Genomic DNA, 26,554 nt, shown 5'->3' on the forward strand with positions numbered 1-26,554 from the left:
CCCTTTCTTTTCTAGTTTTTAATTTTGAAATAATTTCAAACTTAAGTAAACTTAAATATGTGTGTGTGTGTGTGTGTGTGTATATATATATAAAATAAATATGTATATATATTTTTTCTTCCTGAATGATTTGAGATTAAGTTGCAGTAAGATGCCCCTTTACCACTATGTGCTTCAGGGTGTATTTTTTCTTAACCCTTTAATTTTAATTATAAACTAAGAGAAATGGGCCAAAAATGCTTATATATTATAAGGTATTGAAGGCTCAGGCAAGTATGGAAACTGAGAAGTCCCTTGATCCACATCTTCAAGTTGGAGGCCCATGAATGCCAGGGATGTAGTTCAAAGGCCTGAGAGCCAGAGAGCCAGTGGTCAGATGCCAGTCAGTCTGATGTGTAAACCAGGAGCACCCAGGGCAGGAGGTCATTGCAGCAGCACACTCCACTTTTTTGTTCCATGCAGGTCTTCAACTAATCTGATGATGCCCGCCCAGCCAGGGTCTTCTGCTTTACTCAGCCTGCCAATTCATATGCTAATCTCTTCTGGAAACACCCTCACAGACACACTCAGAAATAATGTTTAACCAGATACTGGGGATCCCTGGGTGGCGCAGCGGTTTGGTGCCTGCCTTTGGCCCAGGGCCTGATCCTGGAGATCCGGAATCGAATCCCACATCGGGCTCCCGGTGCATGGAGCCTGCTTCTCCCTCTGCCTATGTCTCTGCCTCTCTCTCTTTCTCTCTCTCTGTGACTATCATAAATAAATAAAAAAAAAATTAAAAAAAAAACAGATACTGGGCATCCCATGGCTCAGTGAAATTGACACAGAAAGTTAACTATCACACACTCCATCCCCACCCCCAGGTGAAGGAGATAACTCCAGTAGGGAGTAAGTGAGCTGACACCTTTTATAGTGCTATGTGGTTATGACTTTTAGATCTAGGGGGCAAAAGTGAAAAGGCTGGTGACCCCCAGTGTTGTCTTACAGAAAAAAAAAAAAAAAGGTTCAGGAGATCTTGCATGCACTTACTGAAAGGACAAGTACAATTGCATTGCTTGTATGTAACATAGAAGGAATGTTAGATGATGATATAGCCCATCAGAAGACAGGTGTGTTATACCTCCTTACTTTAGATTGCGGTGGTAAACTGGTTAGTCTGATAAGGCCTAAGGAATTCTTAGCTGACTGTCCCTCTGGGATCTTAGAATCATGGAATTATTGTCTGATAGCTGGGCATTAAAATAGAAGCACTGCCTGTCCTGTGAACTTTACAATGCTCTTATTTAAGTATTATTATAGGGATGACTGTTTACTAGTTGTATATCTAGAGATCCACTCAGATAATGGAACGTTCTTCCTACCCAGCCAGTTTAACACAGCATATTCCTATGCCTTTTATTGCCTGCAGAGTGTGGAAGCAAGAGAACTCTGGAACTCTCTACTCATAGACAATTGCTTATTTAATTCTATATGAGTACTGTACACATCTATCCCATGTGTTAGGTTTCTATTGCTACATAACAAATTAACACAAATGTGGCTTAATACCACACAAGTGATCTCACAGTTTCTATAGGTCAAATGTCTGAGCACAGCATGGATAGATATTCTGCTCAGAGTCTCATTAGGCTGAAATCAAGGTATTGGCCAGGGCTATAGTTTATCAGGGCCTTGAAGTCCCTTCAGGCTCACTGGTCATTGGCAGAATTCATTTCCTTGTGGTTGTAGGACTGAGGTCCTCATTTTCTTTCTAGCTGTCAGCCAAGGACCATGGTCAGCTCCTAGAGGCTGCCAATAGTGTCTTGCCCCATGGCCCTCACAATTTACAAAACAAATGTTTGCTTTATTCCAGGTTAGCCAGAGCACATCTCTCACTTTGGCAACTAGCCAGAGAAAACGCCTCTTTTAAAGGGCTCTTGTGGTTAGGTCAGGCTTATTTAGATAATCAACCTGTTTTAAGGTCACCTAATTTGGGAGCTTAATTACATCTGCAAAACCCCTTCACCTTAGTACTTAGATTATTGTTTGGGAAAATGGAAAAGTTATGTACAGCAAAGGCTGGACACCTTGGGGGGCTTAGTCCATTCAGGCTTCTATAACAAAATGCCATAGACTCCGGATGGCTTATAACCAACAGAAATTTATTTTCCACAGTTCCAGAGGCTGAGATATCCAAAATCATGGTATCAGCATGGTCAGGTCCTGGTGAAGGCCCTATTCCAGGTTGCAGACTGCTAACTTCTTGCTGTGTCCTCACATGGCAGAAGGGATTAGGGAGCTATATGGGCTCTTTTCTTCTTTATTTAAAGATTATTTATTTATTTGAGAGAGAATGAGCAGTGGGGAGAAGCAGACTCCCCGCTGAGCAGGAAGCCCAGTGCAGGGTTGATGCAGGGCTCCATCCCAAGACTTGAGATCATGACCTGAGCCAAAGGCAGATGCTTAAGCAGCTGCCTAGGTACCCCTGGGCTCCTTTTTCTAAAAGCACTAGTCCCGTTCATGAGAGCTCCACCTTCATGACCCTAGTACCTCCAAAGCCCCCACCCCTTTATACCATCATTTTGAGCACTAGGATTTCAATATATGAATATGAAGGGCAGGGAGATACACTCAGACTTTAGCAGGGTCATCTTAGAATTCTGTCGAGCATATCCAGGAAGGGGCTATTTGCTCTCAGCCATCTGTTAAGGACCTAGGAATTAAGGGGTGGGGAAATAACTGGAGTAGTATACCTGTAGTGCAGGGACCTGAACCCAGGTATTCCTTTCCAAACATCTGTACTTTTTTTCCTACCCTAATTCTCTTTGGCAGTTGGGAAGTCTGAATAATACACTGTATCGAGAATAGGCAGACACCAACCCGAAGGCACTGCTAGAGCCATGAGGCTGGCTAGTGGTGACCCAATTCAAATGAAGTCACACTAACACCTTTATCCTGCATTTGATGTTATTGTATAACTGCCTTGTAGGCACTGTACAAGGTGTTCTCACTGCTGGCTGTAAGTAAATGCAGTGCAACTATTGTGGAACCATGAAGGAAGGAGATGGATGGTGATGGGGCTACTCCTGGACTCCTGTTAAGGTAATTTTGCTGGGTAAGATATTATATTTTCAGGAGAAGCCTCTCACCAGAAATAAGGGGATACCCAAACCATGGGAGACATTTGAAGGAAGTATGTCCTGTCTTATACTTGGATCTCTTCAAGAGAACCATCACCCAGGCTATCCCGTTCTTCTAGGCATCTCTTATTGACCACAGATCCTTTGCTAATCTGTCACCATGCTGGATCAGTCATCAGTTACTGGATGCAGCAAGGGAGAGCTGGAAGCACTCAACCGTTTAACATTTACCTACTGTGAATTTCCTATCCTACTCTACTGAATCATACTACCCACTACCTGCCTATAAAACTATCAATAATGGACTTAGGTTCCATGTCTAGCTCTTCCTCTACTTCCTGGGATGACACAGAATTCTTGGTCATTGGAAAAGGATTGGGAGTAATCCTGTAGGCCTTGGTTAGACTTTATTTAAACCCTGTAACTATGAATATTGGCCTTAACTTCAACACAATGTATGCATGTGCGTGTGCACACACACACATAACTTTGGATTAGATAATATGTTTCACCTAGGCTGTTTTCTTGTGCGGTCAAACGACCTTCACCTGTTTGCCTCCAGTAATCATGACCTGTAATCCTGAGGTAATAACCCAGCTACTTCATGTTTTCTGGGATTATCAGGCCCCCATAGCCACAACCTGGCCTTGACATAGAAGAGAAAACTTCCCAGTGGGTACTGAGGAGAGAGGACACCATAGTCTTATTCCTAAGTGGGGATAATTAGAGCTGAAGACCATAGGAAATCTACCAGTTATGCTAGGCTAATAGTTAATGAGATCACTCAAGCCATCCAGCAGATTAGCCTAGACTCCTTAGGCTGGGTGGTTTTATTTTCATTTATTATTGTTATTTTAACCAGGGTGGATTTAGAGCACAAAACTGATCTCCATAATCCTATAGCTAAAGGGGCTATCGGTGCGGCTATCGGTGCCCTAATCAACAATTCCTCTTGTTTATGGATTATGATTAGTGACAAGGAGAATAATCAGTATTCTGCATACAGGAAAAGGCAGTATGGTTATTTAGTGTATTGCAACCTGGTACCCCTTTTTCTTGTCTGAGTCTGAGCTCCCTTAGCCCTGGTTTCATGGCATTCCCTATTCCAGTGATTTTCAAATTGTGCTTCCTACACCAGCAGCATTAGCATCACTTGAGAACTCTTCAGGAATGCAAGTTCTCACGGTTCTTCATGGATCTGCAATCCATAGGTAAGTCCTCCAGATGGTTCTGAAATAGCTCAACTTTGAGAATCACTGCCTAGCTATTGTATTAACTATTCTCCAGGGTTGCCTATGGATTGTAATGGTATGTATAACTGCTGGAATGGGGTATGATGTATAGAGGCCACATAGAGATTGGAGGTGAAGAACTACCATGGTTGAGGAATAAGAGTTAACTTGCCCAATATTCTCTGCTGGCTGGCCTCTCAAGAAAGAAGTTGGCCTTTGAGCTCCATGGAAACTAGCTACAGATAAATGCTTAGAGAAATCAGTTCTACTAGAATGCTGATCAGGTCACTTGTCTGCCATAGCAAGATACGATCTTTTGTCCCGGGCCTTGACAGAAGAGAGCCTGTGCATTCTCTTCTGTATGTACAATACAGAAGTATGTATGAATGTATGTATGTATGAAAGTAGGTATGTATGAATGAGGTGGTGGGAAAGGCTTAGGAGCCATGGTTCTGCCATGTCATGCAGCTACTGGATCACAACCCTCATTAGGCCAGCTAATCCATAGCTTTTCAGACCTTTGTTAAAAAAACAAACTTCCTCATTGGTAGTGATGAGGAAGGGAGTTAAATAGGAGATATTATACAATCACATTCAAGCAAGGATCAGAGTCTCATTCCTGTGTGCTGACTTCTAATGGAATGAGCAACGAGGGTCTTCCAAAACTGTTGCTGCTCCTATGTTCAATGGTTTCCTCCAATAAGTGCTATTCTAAAGGCCTAGTATGTGTCCTGTGTGGTCACGTGGTTTTGCTCTGTTATTCAACTGTATGAATATGCTGACATTATTTATTCATTCTTCTGTTGCTGAGCATCTAGGTTATTTGCTCTCTGTGGCAGTGACATGCAATGCTGCCATGAACATTATTGTATATTTATCCTGGTACTCATAAGCACAAATTTATCTACTAGATATCCTAAGTGTGGAATTGTGGGATCATAGGGCATATATATCTTCAAATTTTAAAGATAATACCTACAAGTTTTCCAGAGGGGTTGTACCAATTGACATCCCCCACTATTGTGGGAATTCATACACATTGCTCAACCTTGCTCACATTGCTCAGTCAATCCTTGCTAACATTTAATATTGCTGACTAATTCATTGTAACCAATCTGTGTAGTGTAGTGTAGTGTAGTGTAGTATTTCATTGTTTTTTTAGCCTTTTGTGAAGTGTTTTTTCAAATCTTTCCCTCATTTTTTTTCTTTTTTGTCATCTTTTAAATATTTTCTGTTGCTATTCTTTGTATATGCTGGATAATTTTTCTTTCTCAATTTTGTGTTACAAAATCTTTTTGTTGATTGTCTTTTTAAAACTAAACTTAATATTTTTAGATAAATGTAGATATACATACATGAGAAATAATAGAGAAATAGCCCACATACTCTTTATCCAGTTTCTTTCAATGGTACCATCTCACAAAACTATACCACACTATCACAACCAGATTACTGACATTAATAGAAGTAAGATACAGAACAATTCCCATCCCCACAAGGGTTCCTAATTTTGCTCTTTTACAGCCACACCTACTTCCCTCCTGTCCCTACTTCCTTTTTATTATAATTTCCTTCTCTGCTGGCTTTGGGTTTATTTTGCCCTTCTTTTTCTTGGTTCTTCAGGTAGGAGCATAGATTACTCATTTGAGACTTCTTTTTTTCTAATTTATGTATTTAGTGTTGTAAATTTTCCTTTCAGCACAGCCTTAGATGTGACCCACATCTGCATTTTATATGTTGTATTTGCATTTCATTTAGTTCAATGTATGTTTAAAATTTACCTTGAGATTTGTTCTTTGACCCATAGATTATTTGAAGAGGGTTGTTTAGTTTCCAATATTTTTTTTTTTTTAAGATTTTATTTATGTGAGAGAGCACAAGCAGGGGGAGCTGCAGGCAGAGGGAGAGGTAGAAACAGGCTCCTGGCTGAGCAGGGAGCCCGAAGTGAGCCTCAAACCCAGGACACTGGGATCATGACCTGAGCTGAAGGCAGTTAGCTGAATGAGACACCTAGGCACCCCAGTTTCCAAATATTTGTAGATTTTCATCTACAGTTGAAACAAGGAAACAATGGCTTTGAATCACACTGTGGACCAGATGGATTTAAGAGATATATCCAGAGCATTTCATCCTAAAGCAGCATACACATTCTTTTTGAGTGCACATGGGATATCCTTCATAATAGATCACATAGTGGGTCACAAATCAAACCTCAAAGTACAAAAAGACTGAGATCATGCCATGCATACTTTCAAACTACAACGCTATGAAACTTGAAGTCAATCACAAGAAAAAGTTTGGAAAGACCACAAATATATGGAGGTTAAAGAACATCCTGTTAAAGAATGAATGGGTTAACCATTCTCAAATAACCTAATCTTACACCTAAAGGAGTTAGAAAAGGAAATAAAGCCTTAAAAAAATAAAAATAAAGCCTTAAAAAGCCTAAAGTCAGCAGAATAAGGGAAATAATAAAGTTTAGAGCAGAAATTTAAAAAATGGAAACAAAAAAGCCTCATAGAACAGATCAATGAAACTAAGAGCTGATTCTTTGAGAGGATTAATAAACTTGATGAACCCCTAGCCAGATTTATCAAAAAGAAAAGAGAAAGGATCCAAATAAGTAAAATCCAAATGAAAGAGGAGTGATCACAACCAACACCACAGAAATACAAATAATTATTAGAGGCTATTATGAAAAATTATATGCCAACAAACTAGGCAATCTGGAAGAAATAGATAAATTCCTAGAAACATACAAACTGCCAAAACTGAAACAGGAAGAAATAGAAAATTTCAACAGACCTATAAGTAGCAAAGAAATGGAATCAGTAATCAAAAATCTCCCCACAAACAAAAGTCCAGGGCCAGATGGCATCCCAGGGGAATTCTAGCAGGCATTTAAAGAAGAGTTAATACCTCTTCTTCTCAAACTGTTAGAGAAAAATAGAAATGGAAGGAAAACCTTTTAAAAGATTACTAGCTGCTCTTTGAAAGGTAAATTTGGGGAATGGTAAACTGGAAGTAGGGAGATTCTCTTGGAGTCTACTGAAGTAACTATCTTAAGCCTTACTATGGAAGTACTAAGCAGTTGGTACCTTCAGAGATGATTAGAAGCCTCGAGGGTATTGAAATATACCAAGAGGATGACTAGCAGGAATGGACGGGAAGTGGGGGGGGGGGGACGGGGGCAGGAGCGGGGGCGGGGGATGCTGCAAAGGAGAGGGAGGAGTCAAGAAGAGAGCGTTGGTTTCAGGTCTTACCATTTAACAATTTGGAGCCACAGGAGGTCGGTCAGATTTGAAGGAAAAGAATTCAGCATAAGGTATATTGAGTTTGAGGTGTCTAAACAGCATGACAAGTCAGATAAAGATGACCAGCAGGCAACTAGATACAACGGTTTAAGAGCTCAGAAACGACATCAGAGCTACACAAATAGCTGGAGAGGGTTGCCTGGGTAGCTCAGTGGTTGAGCATCTGCTTTTGGCTCTGGTTGTGATCCCAGAGTCCTGGGATGTAGTCCCACAGGGGGCTCCCTGTAGGGAACATGCGTCTCCCTCTGCCTAGGTCTCTGTGCATCTCATGAATAAATAAATAAAATTAAAAAAATAAAAGAAATAGCTGGCGGAATCAAAGATGAAATAAACAAAACTAAAACAGGCCCATTGTTTGAAGTAGGTTGGGGGGGAAAAAGACAAGAAAAAAAGTAAAAAAAAAAAAAAAAAAGGGAGAGATAATCTGTAAATAACTTGGCTACAAAAAAGTTAATGCCTAAACTAAATGACGAACAAGAACTAAGCTTATGCCCAAGTTATTTTTATAAGCAGCAAAATAAAGAGAGCATACTTCCAGACACACACTTGAAACGCGGTGGTGACCTGAGCTCGGATGGGGGGCGGTCGGAGTAAACTTAGCCTGGCGGTGGGGGAGAGACCTGAGGCCACGCCCCCGCCGCCCCGGCCACGCCCCCCGGCCTCGCCCGCGCCGCGGCCTCCAGCGCCTCCTCAAACCCGGCGTCCATTTTGAGAGACGCTGGTCTTTTCCAGTGGAGAAGTCGTGTTTGTGTTTGAGGCTTTGAAGTCGCCGTAAGTAGTGTGTCCAGCTCTGTGCTCCCCTCCTTAAGCATCTCCAGGAGTGGAAGGCTTCGTACATATTACCGAGTTGGCGGCCAGGCCTCAGGCCCTCGTGCCCCGGCAGCGCAGTGGGGGCGGTGAGCTGGTGCCATCGCCGCCTCAGAGGATGAAGCCGAGACCGCAGGGCCCTCAGGCCGGGCAGGCCCAGGGCCTCGGCTGCGCCCCGGGGCGGGCCTGCTTTCGTTCGCCCCGCAACTCCCTGCAGGTGTGAGGGGCTCGGCCGTCCCTCCCCTCCTCGGCTCTCCTGGCCCAGTGCTGCCTGGGTTCAGCGCCTGGAAATGTTGTCTCTTGCCCCGTTTCCTCGTGGAGGGCGCCTGAGTCTCGTTCTAGGTTCTCCATCCTGGCAAGCAGGCCCTGGCGTTTGACCGAAGCACGAGGTAGATGGTGGTGCCCTTTGCTATGATGGGACAGGCTTCAGAAGGAATAGGTTTGGAAAGTTGGGTTTGGGATATATTTTGAGATATTTGGGAGAAATCCCAGTGGAGATTTTGCAGGCTGCAGGATATATGGGTTTGGAAATCAAGAGGAGAGGTTTGGAAGGGGAACAATGTTTTGATCTTTCCCTAAATGGTACTGAACTTCAAGGATCTGTAGGTACGTGGGAAATGGCTGTGGTAATGATTCTGAAAATGCTGCCTGTAATTCAGTATTCAAGCAGTTTACCACCCTCCCAGTCACAGGGCTTCTGTTCTTGGGCATATCAATATTTGCAGTTGGTCACACCAAATTCATGGAGTTTGATCAGCCAATTCAGGCTTCTCATTTCCGTTGTGATTATTTTCCTTTGACCCATGGGGTTCCCCCCCCCCCTTTATATATTGTTTAATTTCCAAGTGTGGATTTTTATAGTTATTTTTTTCTTACTGATTTCTGGCTGAATTGTGCTGTAGTCAGAAAATATGCTCTGTAAGATACCAATTCTTAAAAGTTTATTAAAACCAATTGTGTGGTTCAATATACGACTTTCAATAAATGTTCCAATTCCAATGGAATGTATATTCTGCAGTCATTGAGTGTTTTATACATGTTAATTAAGATTAGTTCATTGGGACGCCTGGTGGCTCAGCGGTTGAGCGTCTGCCTTGGGCCCCGGGCATGGTCCTGGGGCCCCGGACCTGGTCATCGAGCTCCCTGCATGGAGCCTGCTTCTCCGTCTGCCTGTGTCTCTGCCTCTCTCTGTGTGTCTCTTGTGAATAAATAAATAAAATCTTAAAAAAAAAAATTAGTTAATCAAGTTGTTAAAACCTTTTAGACTTTTTTGTCTGGTTATTAAATTATTATTGAGAGAATATAAATTAATATATTTTTTATTCAGAGAAGTATGCTAAATCTCCCACCATGATTGTAGTTTTGTCTGTTTCTCCTGTAGAAGCCATTTGATTGGGTGCCCATAAATGGGAAATTATTTTTTAAGTCATTTTGCATCATGGTGAAAGGTCTTTCTTTGTCTTTTTGCCTCAAGCAAAAAACAAGGTCTTTTGATCTGCTGGTAACTAGTGAGGTAGACTGCATCATTTGACTCCAATTCCTACCCTTCCTTTCTCTTTTATGTTCCTGGTAATTTTTTAAAATATATTTTTGAAAGATTTTATGTATTTATTTGAGAGCGAGCAACACATGTGCATGAACAGGGTGGGAGGGAGCGGGAAAAGCAGACTCCTCGCTAAGCAGGGAGTGGGACGTGGGGCTTGATCCTAGGAGCCTGGGATCATGACCTAAGCCAAAGGAAGCCACCAGCCACCTGAGCCACCCAGGTGCCCCCATATTCCTGTTAATTTTTTTTTTCCTGGTAATTTTTGATTGAATAGTTGGCATTGAGAATTTGGTTTTTTGGCTACTTGTATTTTTTTTTTTTTTTTTTTAATTCTGATCTTTGTTTCAGAAGAGATCCAAGTTACTTGGAAACATTTTGACAATTTTGAAGCTACTTTTTAAACTTTGGACCGGCCATAATCCTAGTAGCCTTTAATGTAGACCTAATTTTTTTTTCACCCTTTTTTCTACTATTGAGGCAATACCCTTCTGAGTATGCTTCCTAGTGCCTCATGGATTATGAGGCTTTTCTGCTCTAGAGAAAACACCAACTATTCCCAGCCTTTTGTGAGCTCTTTTGTCTAAGCACCTTGTTTTATGTGGTTCTTTCTGTAGTGTCAGATAATTTCTTCACACCCATGTACTGATTTGTATTCAGTTGGTGACTCAGGGGAAGACATAGGGGTTGGTGCTTTTCCTTCCCCAAACTCCCATTTCTGTCTGCTCAGTTCAGGGATACTGCCAGGATTCACCTACATTCTCATTCCCAGTGCTTCATCCTGGAAACTATCCAGATTGCATATATAATACTCACTTCCTTTGTTTCTTCTCTCTCAAGAATGGCTATCGTTCACTGCCTGTTGTCCACTGTGTGAAAACTGTTCTTTCATATTTTCCCCATGTTTTTAGTCACTTAAGTTGGGAAGGTTACTCCAGTCCCTCTTATTCCCATTTTTGCCAGAGGTGTACATTCAGACTATGCACTGTGAACTACAACACACTTAACTACAACACTGCTTTTCACAGAAAAACTAAGTGGAGCACAACAAAGTTTTCAGGAGCAGAGATGATTGCCTGGGATCAGGCCCTTTAAGACTTCTTGTTTGTTTATTCTTAAATAGTTTTCAGGGGTTTTTTTTGGCCATTCATTCCACACATTCTCTGAGAGTATCCTATTACAGTAGGGTGAGAAAATTCAGTAGTGACAGCTAGACATCCCTCAATATCCTTTTCTTTTCTTTCTTTTTTTCTAGTAAGAAAACCTCTGTCAGTGAAATGCATGTTCAATTTTTGTCAGTGTCCTTAAAATAAGGGGGAACATCCTTTGTTCTTCTCCCTTTCTCCTAGTTGGAATTTAGCATGGTAGCATGTAACTTGAGCATCCATTTTTGGATGCTGATGAGGAACCCCTGTGCTGCAGTGGAACAGCAAGATGGAAGATATCAGGGTTCTTAAGGACATTGTGAAGCTACATACCGCATAGTTTCTGAAATATTTTTGTTGGCAAAAGAAAAAACAAACTTGTCATATTTTGGCCATTGCTATTTTGAATATTCCATCATTTAAATTGAGGCTAATGCTAACTAATTCCACATGGGAAAAGAGCAAAAGGGAAGGGGCAGCCAGGCAGCTGTGTATCTGAGTCACTTATTAGTCGGTGGTTGTATTTTTCACATACCTCACCCATGCCTCTTAGGTTCTCAAGTTATTTCAGGAGCATATTACAAATATTGAAAAAACACATGTGTATATGTTATCTAATAAGATGCTTTCAGCATTTATTAGTTGTCTAGGACAGAGAATATGGTCCCACTTTAGAGGTGAAAAAAAAACTAAACCTTAGATAGCTCATGACTGCACTAAGTACTCAACAAGTTAGGGGAAAAGGTAGGGTGAAGCTCTACTCATCTGCCCTGAATCCAGTGCATTATCCTAGATTATAAACTTTTAAAATCTATCAATTTTTGATGGAATTTTCTGTATGACAGTGAGGTAGGAAACATTTGAAGGAGCTATTAGATCCTAATCATTTTATTTGTCATTTCAGCAAGAGGGTGAACCATGCTTAAGGCCAACAGGGTTGAACCTGGGAGTAGCCAGAAGAATAGAAGTCTGAAAGAGCGTAATCCATGTGTCCTGTGCACCTGCAACCGACAATGCTACATCACCTTGATTACTGGTTGCTATACCTGCGAGTGGCAAGTCAAACAGGAGAAAATGTCTAGACCTGGACCCTGCTGCTGCTCTTGGGTACAGAGAGATGGGAAGGAGTAGGACCATACTTTCTCAAATGTGGGGAACATGGGCTGGTTCCTGGCCCTATGAGGGATCATTAGAGTCCCCAGGCCTGGGCATAGTAGAGCTCTAGTTCTCTGATGAAAAGCCTGCTACAAGTCTGGAGCCAAAATTAACCTTACAGAAACACATGCTTGTTTTCTTCATTTTCTTTCACTTTTATTCTTCTCCTTTTTCTTACTAAATCTTTTTTTTTCTTACTAAATCTTTTATGTCATTTATTTACTCATTGATTTACTTTTGCTTTTATTCATTTAGTAAATTTTGAAGAAAAAGTTTAGGTGTAGTTAGATGTTTTTGACTAGGAATTACAGGAATGCTTGAATCTTAAATTCTCTCTTCATGGTGAGTTTCCCAAAGGAGTTATGTTTATGAGAAAAATAATAGCAAGTAGGAAACAAGGTATTCCTTTATTATTGGTCAGGCTAATGCCTATTTTCCCTAATGAAAAACTTTAGTAAGGCTGAGTTGTGGCATGTGACCTAATCTTATTGAAGCCTCTTATTTTAAATTCTAAGCCATATGTTGGGATCCTCTGGTGGACTATTTGATATAAGAGACCAAGTGATGAGCACACTGAAGTGATAAGAGGAGGGCCACATCATGTACCTTCATGTACTTGTAAATGCAGTCCAGCCAAAGTCTGAGATTCTGACCATTTAGATCACTAGTTTCTTATATGTAAAGTGGGGAGCACAAGCAAAGGGGTAGTAATGGGAAGCTTGCCTAGATTAGGAGACGTGTTCTACTCTTTCCTATATCTTACCTTCCTAGACAGTCTATTAGTTTATAGTTTATACAGACTAGTTTATATACTAATGTCTAGGAATGAAGAACTGCCTTAGATATGGTTCCTGCTCTCAAGCAATTCATAGTCTATTGGAGGAAGAGACCAGCATGATGCAATCTTAAATTCTAAGAGTATTTGTGTGTGTGTATGTGTATATATACATACATGCTTCCATGTGCCAAGGGAGAGGCTGAAAACAACTTCTTATAGAAGGCAAGAGGTGATTAAGAACTGGGTAGCTAAGCATAGGGGATGGCAGAAGCAATAGTATTGGAGGAGTCAAGGGGCATTGGTATAAGGTTTATTTTAGGTGGAAAGGAGGTTACAAATGGAGAAGTGATGGGAAGTGAAGCCAGAGAGGGAGATGGGACCAATGTTGTGTGGTTTTAAGAATTTGACTTCTATCATGTAGACGATAGAGAGTCCCTAAAGATTTTAAACTGATGTTCCTGATCTATGTTTTGGAATGATTGTTTGATCATGTGGGGGATGGATTGGAAGGTACAAACAAGGGAGGAGATGTCTTTGCCTTCAAAGAGAAAATGATAGCAGTATTTAATTAAGGTAAGAGATGTTGGTGGTCTAGATTAGATAGTGATGGTAAATATGGAGAAGAGTGAACTGATTCAACAGAAACTTATTACTGGGATCCCTGGGTGGCGCAGCGGTTTGGCGCCTGCCTTTGGCCCAGGGCGGATCCTGGAGACCGGGGATCGAATCCCACGTCTGGCTCCCGGTGCATGGAGCCTGCTTCTCCCTCTGCCTGTGTCTCTGCCTCTCTCTCTCTCTCTCTCTCTGTGTGTGTGACTATCATAAATAAATAAAAATTAAAAAAAAAAAAAAGAAACTTATTACTTAGGATTGAGGAAGTAAGTTACATGAGAGTTACTATGTAATAAGAAAGAAAAGGGAGGCTTCATGGGCAGGGTGACATTTGAGGCAGTGTGTGTAATGGAAAAATCCTTGGACTAGAGCCTGGGAGAATGTTTGAGTACTAATTCCCACTCTGCCTTTGGCTGATGATTTGAGATCTCTGAGCCTCTCTATAGTTAGAGAATTGAATGAGATAATTCCTAAGGTCCCTAGATAATTCTCAAGGCCCCATTTTCGCTCAGGGGAAGGAGCAAAGCATGTAGCATAAGAACTAAAATCTTGTGTTATGAGAAAAGACTACATGGATTCAGTTTATGGCTTTACCACGGACTATCTCCAAATTAGAGTTTTACCACTTGCGCAGGTTACTTGACAGCTAGTGCTTTAGATGCCTCATTAGAATAATGGAGATGGTAGGTATGCCTGGGTAGCTCAGTGGTTGAGCTTCTGCCTTCAGCTCAGGGCATGATCCTGGAGTCCTAGGATTGAGTCTCGCTTTGGATTCCCAGCAGGGAGCCTGCATCTCCCTTTGCCTATGTCTCTGCCTCTCTTTGTGTCTCTCATGAATAGACAAAATCTTAAAAAAAGAAAAAAGGAAGAAAAATGGAGATGGTTATAATAGTACCTACCAATAGGATTTGTTGTGGGAATGGAAGAAGTAATATATGGAAAACACTTAGAATTGGGCTTGGCACACAATTAGCCCTTAATAAATATTAGCTATTTTGTTACTCTTGGAAGTGATCTTTCATATACAGAAATATTGGTACAAGGGATTATGGGTAGAGGAAATGAGGTGGTCAGAGGTCGAGGAATAGAGAAACAGTGGTGTGTTTAGGGAAAAGTAAATTTCCAATGATGAATTAAGGACATGTAAAGCAATGGTAAGCAATAGGGTTGTAAAGTAATATTTTGATCAAATTATGAAGCATCTTTGTGTCAAGCTAAAGTATTTGAACTTTCCCTTGTAAATAGCGGGGAGCCTTTGAAAATGATTGAGGAAGAGGGGCAACAGTGAGAATCAAAACAAGGAAATGGATCTATTCAACAAAAACAAGTTAGTGGAACACTTCTGTTCCACAGTGAATAAGACAACTAAGGCCTCAACCTTCCTGCAGCTTATGAATCTAGTGGGATGAGTTAGTTAATAGACCATAAATGAAGAGAGATTATTTCAGATAGTGATAGGAGCTTTAAAGATATTAAATAAGAAACAGTGTTAGAATCTGGGGTGGGAGAGTGGTTGGAGAAGATCTCTTTGCAAAAGCGTCATGTGAACTGTCTCCTAAATGGAGATGTAGAGTCAGCCATGTGTGCAGCTGGGGGCAAAAGTATTCCAGGCAGAGGAACCAGAAAGTTCAAAAGTTTTGAAGTAGAAATGAATTTGGTCATATTATAGAAACAGAAAGAAGGCCAGTCTGGAGTTCAGAAATGGAATGTGTAGAATAAGATGAGGTCAGGGATGGACAAGGATTGATCATTGAGGACCTTGTGGGCCATGGCAGGCAGTTTGATGGTATGTTAATGCAACAGGAAGCTCTGGCAGGGTTTTGAGCAGGGGAATGACATTATCTGATACATGTTTCTAAAGTCCACATGAGATTTAGAAGATAGAGTAGGAGTGTAAAATCTGAATCAAAGATTTTGTGCTCTTCATCCTCCTACACCCAGAAAGTGCACCTTGATAGCTGTAATGTCTCTCATCTTTTTGGAATACAGTTCCTACATTTTCCATTTTATTTATTTTTATTTTTCACAGTAATGCCATAGTTTAGACAGGGCAAAGATTATCTGTCCAGTGTTAACAGATTAAATGCAGTGTTCTAAAGAGGCAGAATTCTTTTTTTTTTTTTTTAAGATTTTATTTATTTATTCATGGGTGGGGGGCCGGCAGAGACACAGGCAGAGGGAGAAGCAGACTCCACCCAGGGAGCCTGATGTGGGACTCGATCCCGGGTCTCCAGGATCACACCCTGGGCTGAAGGCGTTGTTAAACCGCTGAGCCACCCGGGCTGCCCTAAAGAGAGGCAGAATTCTTATTTAGGTGATACAGAAGTGTTAAGATTGTAACTCAGGTAGCAACGCAAACCTAATGTTCCCGGGAAGCATTTGGCAACCTCTAGCATGACTGGCTTGTGATGTGACTTTCAGTGAAGGAGGTTGCCTTCAAGGCTGTTTGAACACCTCCATAAAGATGTACTCCATCCTGGCTTTAGGCTCAGAGATCTGGGCAGTATCCCTGCTACTTCTTGGCTGTGTGGCTTTGAGTCAATTATTTCACTTCTCTGAGCTTTAGTTCTTCTGCAAAGTTAAGGATAATAATACCTAATTTATATGGCCATATTGAAAAATGAAGCAAATGAAAGTAGTTTTTGCAATTTCTAGCATTGTACTGGCACAAGGTAGCTACTCAAAAAAAGCTTTATTCCTTAACCTGTCCTCCATCCCCCAAATTTGGGCAGGTAAGTGACTAAATGAACTGATGAGTGATGACTGGATGAATTACTCAAAGATTGAGTCAGCGAACAAACATTTGGTAGATGAAGAGGTGGATTAATGCAACAGAGGGTTGTTAAGAGCTAGCTCCATTTAAGGAACTCTGCTGGATATTGCCAGGATGGAGGTGTGTAACAGTTTCTTAGAGAAGAAACTTTCTCACCAAATACAAAAAGATAAACATGTAATTGCAACTAAATGTAATAAATGTTATAAATAGGCTTATACAAAATTCCATAGGGGTAAGGAGAATACAGTGGTCACTCCAGTCTCCAGAAGATAATGTGCGGCATTGCAACTATACAGAACTTTGACAAGTTTATACAGATATTGCTGAAGTGACATGGATAAATGGAGCTGATTTATACTTTTTTCTTTTCCCAGAGAGAGCGATTATTTTACCCATTTGTGATTATTTCATTTTTCTTGTCTGTGATTTTGCTGTTCGTGTGGATAGAAACTTCAAATGAATACTTTGGCTTTGACTGGTGAGTTTCACTTTTTGTGTTTTCATTTGTATAGGGGCTCTTTGGTTTGCTGGCCACCTGAATTGTACCTCAGGCTGAAAAGATCTGGTGGTATAAGAGGAAGGGTCACAAAATTGGTCTTTTCCACAGTGGGTGGATGAGAGGCCTAACTCTGTGGTGGAGGAAGGATGCTCAGCACCCTCACTTATTTCACTTACCTTCCACATTTAGTCCAAATCTGGCTCAGTGGGAAGCTATTCAGATGACTCCCTGAAACCTTGTTCCCAGTCTTTTTGTCTGGGCTACTGATGCCTTATACTAGTTGGTCTTTGTGTTCTCTGTCCATGAACCCTCCTGTCTCTGCCTCACCTCTAGCCTCCCCCTCTTCCTTCTGTACCTAGGGAGCTTCCTAGGGCTCTGAACACAGAAATGGGTGTCCTTGGCATTCTTTCATGGCCACACTCTTCATACTGGATTGCTCACAGCAATTCCAGTTTCTTTGGTCTGGTGGTTGCAAATCTTACTCATTATTTGGTATTTGGGGGAGAAAGAGGTATGTTTGAATACGAGACTTTTAAAAAAATGGAATATAGTTGAGTTTTACTTTTATAGAATTAAAGTGTGTTTTCTTTTCTTTTTTTTTTCAAGGGAGGAGGGGAGAGAAGAAAGGAGGGGAGGGAGAGAGGGTTAGAGAGAGAGAGAATCTTAAGTAGGCTCTGTACAGCATGGAGCCAGAGGTGGGACTCAGTCTTGTGACCCTGAGGTCATGACCTGAGCCAAAATCAAGAGTTGGACAGTTAACCAGCTGAGCCATTTAGGCACCCCTGGTTTGTTATTTTAAATATAAAAACTTGAAAAATATAAAAATCAGCTTAGTCTTATTCTTGAGTGACAATTACTTGTTGGTATATTTCCCAGCCTTTTTTTCTACACTTATTTTTTTATATTATTGCACTCATACCATACATATATATAATTTTATTTTTCCTTTTCACTTAAAATAATTATAAACATTTTGAAAAAATTGTTAAAAACTGAACATCATTTAAAATAGTTTCAAAATATTTCATGATATGAAGATGCTGTAAAATACTTAACCACTTTGTATGTGGTTATGAATGTTTCTAATTTTCTTGTTTTTATGAAATAAGAGTGCAGAGAATAAGAGTTTGTATTCTGACTTAGGTCTTAGATAGATTCTCACAAGTAGCATTATTGAGCCAAGAAGAATAAACATTTTTAATATTCATTATGCCTATTGCTGAAGTACTTTCTCAAAAGATTGTAGTGATTTTCATTTGCAACAGAGGTATATGAGAGTTTCTTTGTTTTTGTTTTTGTTTTATAGAGAAAGAGAGCACACATGTGCATGTATTTGCCTGAGTTGGGGGGAGGGGGCAGAGGAAGAGGGAAAGGGAGAGAATCTTAAGCAGTTTCCACACCCAGCATGGGGCCAACTTGGGGCTCAGTTTTAACCACCCTGATATTATGACCTGAGCCGAGATCAAGAGTTGGATGCTCAATCAGCTGAGCCACCCAAGTGCCTCGAGAGTTTCTATTTTAACCTGTCATTGACAGCATTAATTATTCTATTTTGAATAATTTTTATTAATTTTATAGATAGAATTTGTTTTATTTTAATTTAATCATTAAGTGTTAAAAATAGTTTATTTTCTTTTTAGTTTTCTTTTTTTTTTAAATTTTTTTTTTTTATTTATTTATGATAGTCACACAGAGAGAGAGAGGGAGGCAGAGACACAGGCAGAGGGAGAAGCAGGCTCCATGCACCGGGAGCCCGATGTGGGATTCGATCCCGGGTCTCCAGGATCGCGCCCTGGGCCAAAGGCAGGCGCCAAACCGCTGCGCCACCCAGGGATCCCATCTTTTTAGTTTTCTTCTTTGCCCATTATCTTGTGGGATTTTTAGTGATTTTTCTTGTCTGCTTATATGCAGTCTTTATGCATCAGTTCTAAGTTACTACAAAACACTTGAAATACAAAAATGTTTCATTTTTTTTTAAATTTTATTTATTTATGATAGTCACAGAGAAATAGAGAGAGAGAGAGAGAGAGAGGCAGAGACACAGCCAGAGGGAGAAGCAGGCTCCATGCACCGGGAGCCTGATGTGGGATTCGATCCCGGGTCTCCAGGATCGTGCTCTGGGCCAAGGCAGGCGCCAAACCGCTGCGCCACCCAGGGATCCCTGTTTCATTTCTTATATTTAGAATTTCCCAATTTTGGAAAACTTTTTATTGAGATATAATTTATTAGTTTCAGGTGTACAACATAATGATTTGGTATTGTATATATTGCAAGATGATCACCATTTTAATTAACATCCATCACCATTGTTACAAATTTTTTTCTTGTGATAACTTTTAAGATCTCTCTTCAGCAACTTTCAAATATATAATATTATTACGCCACTATGCTGTATATTACATGCTCAGGACTTACTTTCTAACTGGAAATTTGTACCTTTTTTTCTATCTTCACCCATTTTACCTACCCCTCACTCCTTGCCCCTAGAAACCACCAATCTGTTTTCTGTGTCTGTGAGTTTAGTTTTTTTTTTTTTTTTTTTTTTTTTTTTTTTTTTTTTTTTTTAAGATTTCCTATAAGTGAGATCATATGATATCTTATCTTTCTTTGATTTATTTCACTTAGCATAATACTCTCAGGGTCCATCCATGCTGTTGCACATAGCAAGATCTCATTCTTTTTTATGGCTGAATAATATTCCATTGTGTATTTATACCATATTTTTCTTTATTAATCCATTGACAGACATTTAGGTTGTTTCCATATCTTGGCTATTATAAATAATGCTGCACTAAAGATGGGGGTGCATATATCTTCTTGAGTTACTGTTTTTATTTCTTTTGGATATCCCAAAGTGGAATTGGTAGGGTCACATGGTAGTTCCATTTTAAATTTTTTAAGGAACCTCCATACTGTTTTCCACAGTGGCTGTACCATTTTGCATTCCCACCAACAGTGCTCAAAGGTACCCTTTTTTCCACATCCTCACCAACATTTGTTATTTCTTGGCTTTTTGATAATAGCCATTCTAACAGGTGTCAGGTGATATCTCATTGTGAGTTTTGATTTGCATTTGCCTGATGATTAGTGATACTGAGCACCTTTTCCTATACCTGTTGGCCTGAATGTCTTTGGAAAAATGGTCAGGTCATCCATTTTTTAGGCCTTTCATTCATTTTGAGTTTATCTTTGTATAAAAAAATGGTCTAGTTTCATTCTTCTACATGTGGCTGTCCAGTTTTCCTAGCACCATTTATTGAAGAAACTGTCCTTGATTTTTTTATTAATTTTTTCACTATAACTTATTTTAAAGGTCTTGTGCTTTTATTTTCCACAACTCTGTATGCTGTGCTCACCGCAAGTACAGCTGTCACCATACAATGCTATTACGATACCATTGACTGTATACCCTATGCTGTAACTTTTATATACTTTATCACGTACCTCTTGGTGTATATGTCTTCTTTGGAAAAATGTCTGTTTATTACATCTCTTTCTCAATTCTAATTGGGTTATTTATTTGCTATTGAAATGTATGAGTTCTTGATGTATATTTGATATTAACCACTCACTCAAACACGTTTTGCAGATATTTTCTCCCTTTAAGTAGGTTGCCATTCATTTTGTTGATGCTTTCCTGTGCAGAAGCTTTTTAGTTTGATATAGTCCCACTTGTTTATTTTGTTGCCTTAGCTTTTGGTGTCAAATCCAAAAAAAATCATCACCAACATGGATGTCAAGAAACTCTTTGCTTATGTTTTCTTCTAGGAGTTTTATTATTTCAAATTTTACATTCAGACTTTAATAATCCATTTTGTGTATGGTATTACACAGTGGTCCAGTTTCATTCTTTTGGATGTGGCTGTCCAGGTTATTGAGGAGACTGCCCTTTCCCTATTGTATATTCTTGGTTTTTGGCTTCTTTGCTGTAAATTTATTGACCATATATACACCTGGGCTCTTTATTCTGTTCCATTGATCTATATGTCTGTTTTTAATGCTCACACCATACTGTTTTGATTACAATGGCATTGTAATATAGTCTGAAATCAGGGCGTATCATGGCTCCAGCTTTGTTCTTTTTCCATATTGCTTTGGCTGTTCAAGGTCTTTTGTGGTTCCATAAAAATTTTAAGATTGTTCTATTTCTGTGAAAAATGCCTTTGGAATTTTGGTAGGAATTGAACTGAATCTACAGATGGCTTTGGGTAATATGGGAATTTTAATAATATTCTTTCAGTCATGAATGTAGGATATCTTTCCATTCATGTCTTCAATCTCTTTCCTCAGTGTCTTTTATTTTCCAGTAGGTAGGTCTTTAACTTCCTTGGTTAAATCTCTGCCTAGGTATTTTATTGTTGTTGATGCTAATGTAAATGGAATTTTTAAATTTCTTTTTCATATAATTCATTAGTAATGTACAGTAATGCTACTATTTTTGGGTGTTGATTCTGTCTCCTGCAACTTAACTGAATTTGCTAAATTAGATTTAATTGTTTTTTGGTGAAGTCTATATTTTCTATATATAAAATCATATAATCTGCAAATAGAGACATTTGTACTTCTTCCTTTCCAATTCTGTTTTTTTTTTTCTTGCCTGATTGCTTTGGCTGGGATTTCCAGTACTATGTTGAATAAGAGTGGTGAGAGTGTGTGCACCCTTGTCTTGTTCTTGATCTTAGAGGAAAAGCTTTCAACCTTTCACAATTAAGATATTCACTGTAGACTTGTCATATGTGTCCTTTATTATGTTAGGGTATAATTCTGTATTTTATTTATTGAGTTTTTTTCTTTCCAAATTTTTGTTTAAATTCCAGTTATCAGGGACACATGGGTGGTTCAGTGGTTGAGTGTCTAGACGCCTTTGGCTCAGCCTGTGATCCTGGGTTCCTGGATTGAGTCCCACATCGGGCTCCCTATGAGGAATCTCTCTGCCTCTGGCTTTCCTTCTGTATCTCTCATAAATAAATAATATCTTAAAAATTAATTAATTAATTCCACTTAACATGCAGTGTAAATTTAGTTTCAGATATAGAATTTAGTGATTCAGCACTTGCATATTATACCGAGTGCTCATCACAAACAGTGCCCTCCTTAATCCCCATCACCCACTTAACCCATTCCTCTCCAACTTCCCCTCTATTAACCATCAGTTTGTCCTCTATAGTTAGGAGTCTGTTTCTTGGTTTTCCTGTTGAGAGTTTTTATCATGAATAGATATTGAATTCTGTCAAATGCTATTTTTTCATCTATGGAGATGATCATATGATTTTTGTGTTTCATCATATTAATGTAGTGTATCGCACTTACTGTTTTGTGTATGTTCAACCTTCCTTACATTACTGGGATGAACCACTTGATCATGGTGTATGATCTTTTTAATGTGCTGTTAAATCTGGCTTCCTAATATTTTGTTGTGAATTTCTGCATCTATATTCATCTGGGATATTGGTCTATAGTTTTTTAAATTATTTTTTATCTTATTTAAAATATTCTTTATTCAAATTCTATTTAGTTAACATATATTATTAGTTTCAGGGATAGAAATTAGTGATTAATTCGTTGCATATAACACCCAGGGCCTGTGGTTTTCATTTCTTGTAGTGTCCTTATCCAGCTTTGGTATCAGGGTAATTCTGGTTTTGTAAAATGAGTTTGGGAGTGTTCTTTCCTCTTTGGTTTTTAGAAGAGTTTGAGAGAGAATTGTGTTAATTCTTTAAATATTTGGTAAAATTCACCAGTTAAACAATCTGGTCCTGGGATTTTCTTGCTGGAAGGTTTTTGATTTCTGAGTCGGTCTTCTCAGTATAGGTCTGTTCAGATTTTCTATTTCTTCATAATTCATTCTTGGTAGGTTGTATGTTTCTAGGAACTTACCCATTTCTTCTAGGTTGTCTAGTTTGTGGGCATATAGTTGGGCATAGCAGTTGTTTATGATCCCTTTTATTTCTGTGGTATCAGTTGGAGCGTCCCCCCTTTCATTTATAATTTTATTTATTTGGGTCCTCTCTTTCTTCTTTGGTTAGTCTTGCTACAGGTTTGTTTATTTTATTTACCTTTTCAAAAATTCAACTTTTAAGTTTGTTAATCTTTTCTGTTATTTGCCTGCTCTCTATTTTACTCATTTACCAAATAGATTTGCTCTTAAATGAAAGTAAGACTCTGCATAAGGACCTTGCTACACAATCAAAAGTATATACTGTCAGTCTTCCTCCTAGTTTCCCCCCAAAGACTATCTAGCCATTTACCAAGGTCGTTGTGCATGGGGGTTATACTTTTACAGGAACTAATGGACACTGACACTGAACTGATAGGAATTTCTGGAGATGTGATTCACTAGTCAGAATAAGGCTTTCAGATGATAGGTAATAGATGGCACTTTGGCTCAGGTCCATTTCTACAGTGGGTCTAGTGGGTCCCCAAACCCACTCTGGTTATTTCTCTAGTTCTGGAATGCATAATTGGAATAAACATACTTGGCAGCAAGCAGAATTCCCAGTAAATACTCCATCATCAAATAGAAATTGTATGTATAAATGTATTCCCACAGGTTCTAATGCCACAAATAAGTTTCATGGGCAGTTTTCTATTGCTGCTATAGCAAATTACTACAAATTCAGTGGCCTGAAACAATACCCATTTATTATCTCACAGTTCTATAGGTCAGAAGTCAAGCATGCTCAACTGGGTATTCTGCTTCGGATCGCATAATGCTAAATTCAAGGTGCCAGCTGGCCTGAGCTTTTATCTGTAGTCTCTGGGTGAAAATCCACTTCCAGATTTATTCAAGTTGTTGGCAGAATCCATGTATTTCTGGCTGTAGAAATGAAGTGTCCTTTCTTTGGCAGTTATCAGATGGAAGTTTTTCTCACCTTCTAGAGGCCAGTGCATTCTTTGGCTTGTGGCTTTCTCTATCTTCAGAGCTAGCAACTGGGTGTCAAATCCTTCTTGCACTATGTATTTCTCTGAGTTCTTTTTCATCTCTCTGATTTCCTCTTATGCTCTCCTCTTCTGATTTTAAGAGTTCATGTGATTACACTGGATTACCCAGATAATTCAGGTTAATCTCCTTATTTTAAAGTTGACTGATTAGTAACCTTAATTACATCTGCAAAGTTCCTTTTACCATCTAACATAACATCATCACTGGTGTGACACCAAAGGGCAAAGGTCATGGGGGCCAGAATTGTGCTTGCCCATCCCTCCTTCCCTCCCTTCTTTATATGTGTGTCTGTCTGTCTATCTTTATCTACTTTTATCTTCTCCCATCCTTCTACCATTCAAAATAGGGTGTGTTGATAGTAATTAACCATATATATTAGTACTTAAATTAGAGGTATAACCATTACCCAGTGGTGAGAACTCTGACCTCTTGTGGAGAGAGGATTGGTCCATTTTTGGTTGCATGAGAGATAATTGCATCATGTTAGAAAATAAGGGTAGTTAGTAGAAGTGTGTATGGATACCAAATTGACCTTGAGTGGACTGTGATAATATACTTTCTGGGTCAGCTAAACTAAAACTTCATTTCTGAGAATTACATTCCCAATATAGGATTGAGTTAGGATTAGTCACGAGAAATTTGCATAAAATTTGGATGTAGGAAGTGAATCAGCAGCCACTGTTTTATATACTCTGAAGGTCAGCAGTGTGCTCAGGCATTATGGCAGCCTTCATGCAATATCACTATCTGGTAGTTCACTTAGCTGACATGGAGTGGCACCTCGGCCCACATACACTCTGATCCTGCCAGATCTTTTTTAGTTTCTCCATGTCCTAGGTCATAGTAGTAAAAGGCACCAACTATTTCTGAAGGCCTCCTTTATCATCAAGTTTGGAGGCAGTATGTTACAACTTTGTTAAACTAATATTTGTTACGTGGAGCACAGGGTGCTAGATGATGAGTCAGGGCAACAATAGTGATGAAGTGGTTCAGTGACCACAAGATTCCCTGATGCCTTCATTTAGATTTTAAAAAACATATCATCCAGCTTTTTAAATTGTTCTTATCTTTAGCTAGAAACAGGTAGAGCAGAATTTTTGATGGGACAATTGTCACTTTCCTTCCCCCCACACACCCTCTGTGTGTGTTGTGGGGTTGGACTTGTCTCCCTATTCCTTATGGTATGTGAAAGTTCTCAATGCCTCACAATAATGTGCCTTTTTTTTTTTTTCAGAAATGATTGGTGGTTCTAATATAACTGTGGTATATAGTATATGTATTGGGGGAAGATGCAAGAAAGCTGCATCTTGGAGCTATAGGAAAGCAAGGATGAGGTCCTGAAGATTTCTTAAGCACTAGTACAGCAAATGTCGGTTTAGATGAGGAGGTTGCATTGACTAGGCTGTCCTAAAAAGGCTCTCTGTATTGAATAAGAAGGCCTTCTTCTAAAAGGGGGATGTGATTATGGAACTAAGGGGATATAAAAGAAAATGGCCCAAAGCAGAGAGAAAGCCTCTTGAAAATACTAAGTCAAGAAGCCTAAATTGGACAATCCATGTAGAGTGAGCCTCCTGTATATTCATCAGCAGTGGTATATTCCCAGATTAGAGGGATGATAGCCAAGAAAGACTTCTTTTTTTTTGATTCTCGCTGATGTGTAGGTAGTCACTAAACCTAACTCCTGCTCATTCTTCTCACTCCCTTTTGTTACCTACCTCCTGCCCACACCACTAGCCAGATGAATGCATAGGAAGAGGTAGAAAACGGAGAGAGAAAAAAATCACAGCTTTTCCTTTGCCTGAAGTTCATAGCAAGTAGATAAGAACTTCACTTGAGTTTGGCGAGAGAGTTTTGAGCTGAACTAAACTATTAATAATACTTACATGTGATTGAATATATAAAAGAAGTTTGAAAGGAGGGACGCTTGGATGGCTCAGTGGTTGAGCATCTGCGTTTGGCTTAGGGCTCCCCAGAGGGAGCCTGCTTCTCCCTCTGCCTATGTCTCTGCCTCTCTCTGTCTCTCGTGAATAAATAAATAAAGCCTTAAAAAAAAAAAAAAAGAATGTTAAAGGAAGTGAAAAAAATCTAGTGTGGTCAGAGAAATGATTAGAAATCTAGTGTGGTCAGAAAAATGATTAGAAAAGACAAGGGGCACAATTAAATGGCAAACCTTAGTTTTCTTTTTTTTTATTATTTTTTTTTTATTATTTATTCATGATAGTCATAGAGAGAGGAGAGAGAGGCAGAGACACAGGCAGAGGGAGAAGCAGGCTCCATGCCAGGAGCCTGACGTGGGACTCGATCCCAGGACTCCAGGATCGCGCCCTGGGCCAAAGGCAGGCACCAAACCGCTGAGCCACCCAGGGATCCCCAAACCTTAGTTTTCTATTCTTACTTGAAAGCAAAGCCAAAACCATTTCTTGGTTAAGCTGTTTGATTAGTCCTTTGGCTATATCTACACTGATATTAAGTCCATTGTTCATTTTCTTTCAAGAACTTTGTATTAAAACACTATATTTGAGCAGCCCTGGTGGCTCAGCGGTTTAGTGCCTCCTTCAGCCCTGGGGTGTGATCCTGGAGATGTGGGATCCAGTCCCACATCAGGCTCCCTGCATGGAGCCTGCTTCTTCC

The 26,554-nt window shown here is 39.6% G+C and overlaps 1 protein-coding gene and 1 long non-coding RNA gene across 26 annotated transcripts in view; both read left to right on the forward strand.

Moving 5' to 3' along the window:
- Positions 1-1,166, forward strand: part of LOC112642132 (uncharacterized) — a 226,159-nt gene extending 224,993 nt beyond the window's left edge. Inside the window, exon 4 of the long non-coding RNA XR_007404475.1 lies at positions 1,156-1,166. This is a non-coding gene — a long non-coding RNA (uncharacterized LOC112642132). The remainder of the gene's footprint in view (positions 1-1,155) is intronic.
- A 7,122-nt stretch (positions 1,167-8,288) lies between these two features.
- The window catches only part of GDPD4 (glycerophosphodiester phosphodiesterase domain containing 4), a 120,020-nt gene continuing 101,754 nt past the window's right edge, over positions 8,289-26,554 (forward strand). For 16 of the 25 annotated variants that reach the window (XR_003125066.3, XR_007404489.1, XR_007404481.1 and 13 more), the window contains exons 1-3: positions 8,289-8,436; positions 12,065-12,267; positions 16,856-16,959. Coding sequence is in view for 8 of the 25 variants with exons in the window: in XM_025419565.3 (XP_025275350.1) it covers positions 12,079-12,267; positions 16,856-16,959 (293 nt within the window). In the remaining 17 variants the exon portion in view is untranslated. The other 9 variants (XR_007404487.1, XR_007404490.1, XR_007404493.1 and 6 more) reach the window with 6 other exon arrangements.

This window comes from Canis lupus, chromosome 21 (assembly GCF_003254725.2).
Source record: "Canis lupus dingo isolate Sandy chromosome 21, ASM325472v2, whole genome shotgun sequence".
Taxonomy (NCBI): domain Eukaryota; kingdom Metazoa; phylum Chordata; class Mammalia; order Carnivora; family Canidae; genus Canis; species Canis lupus.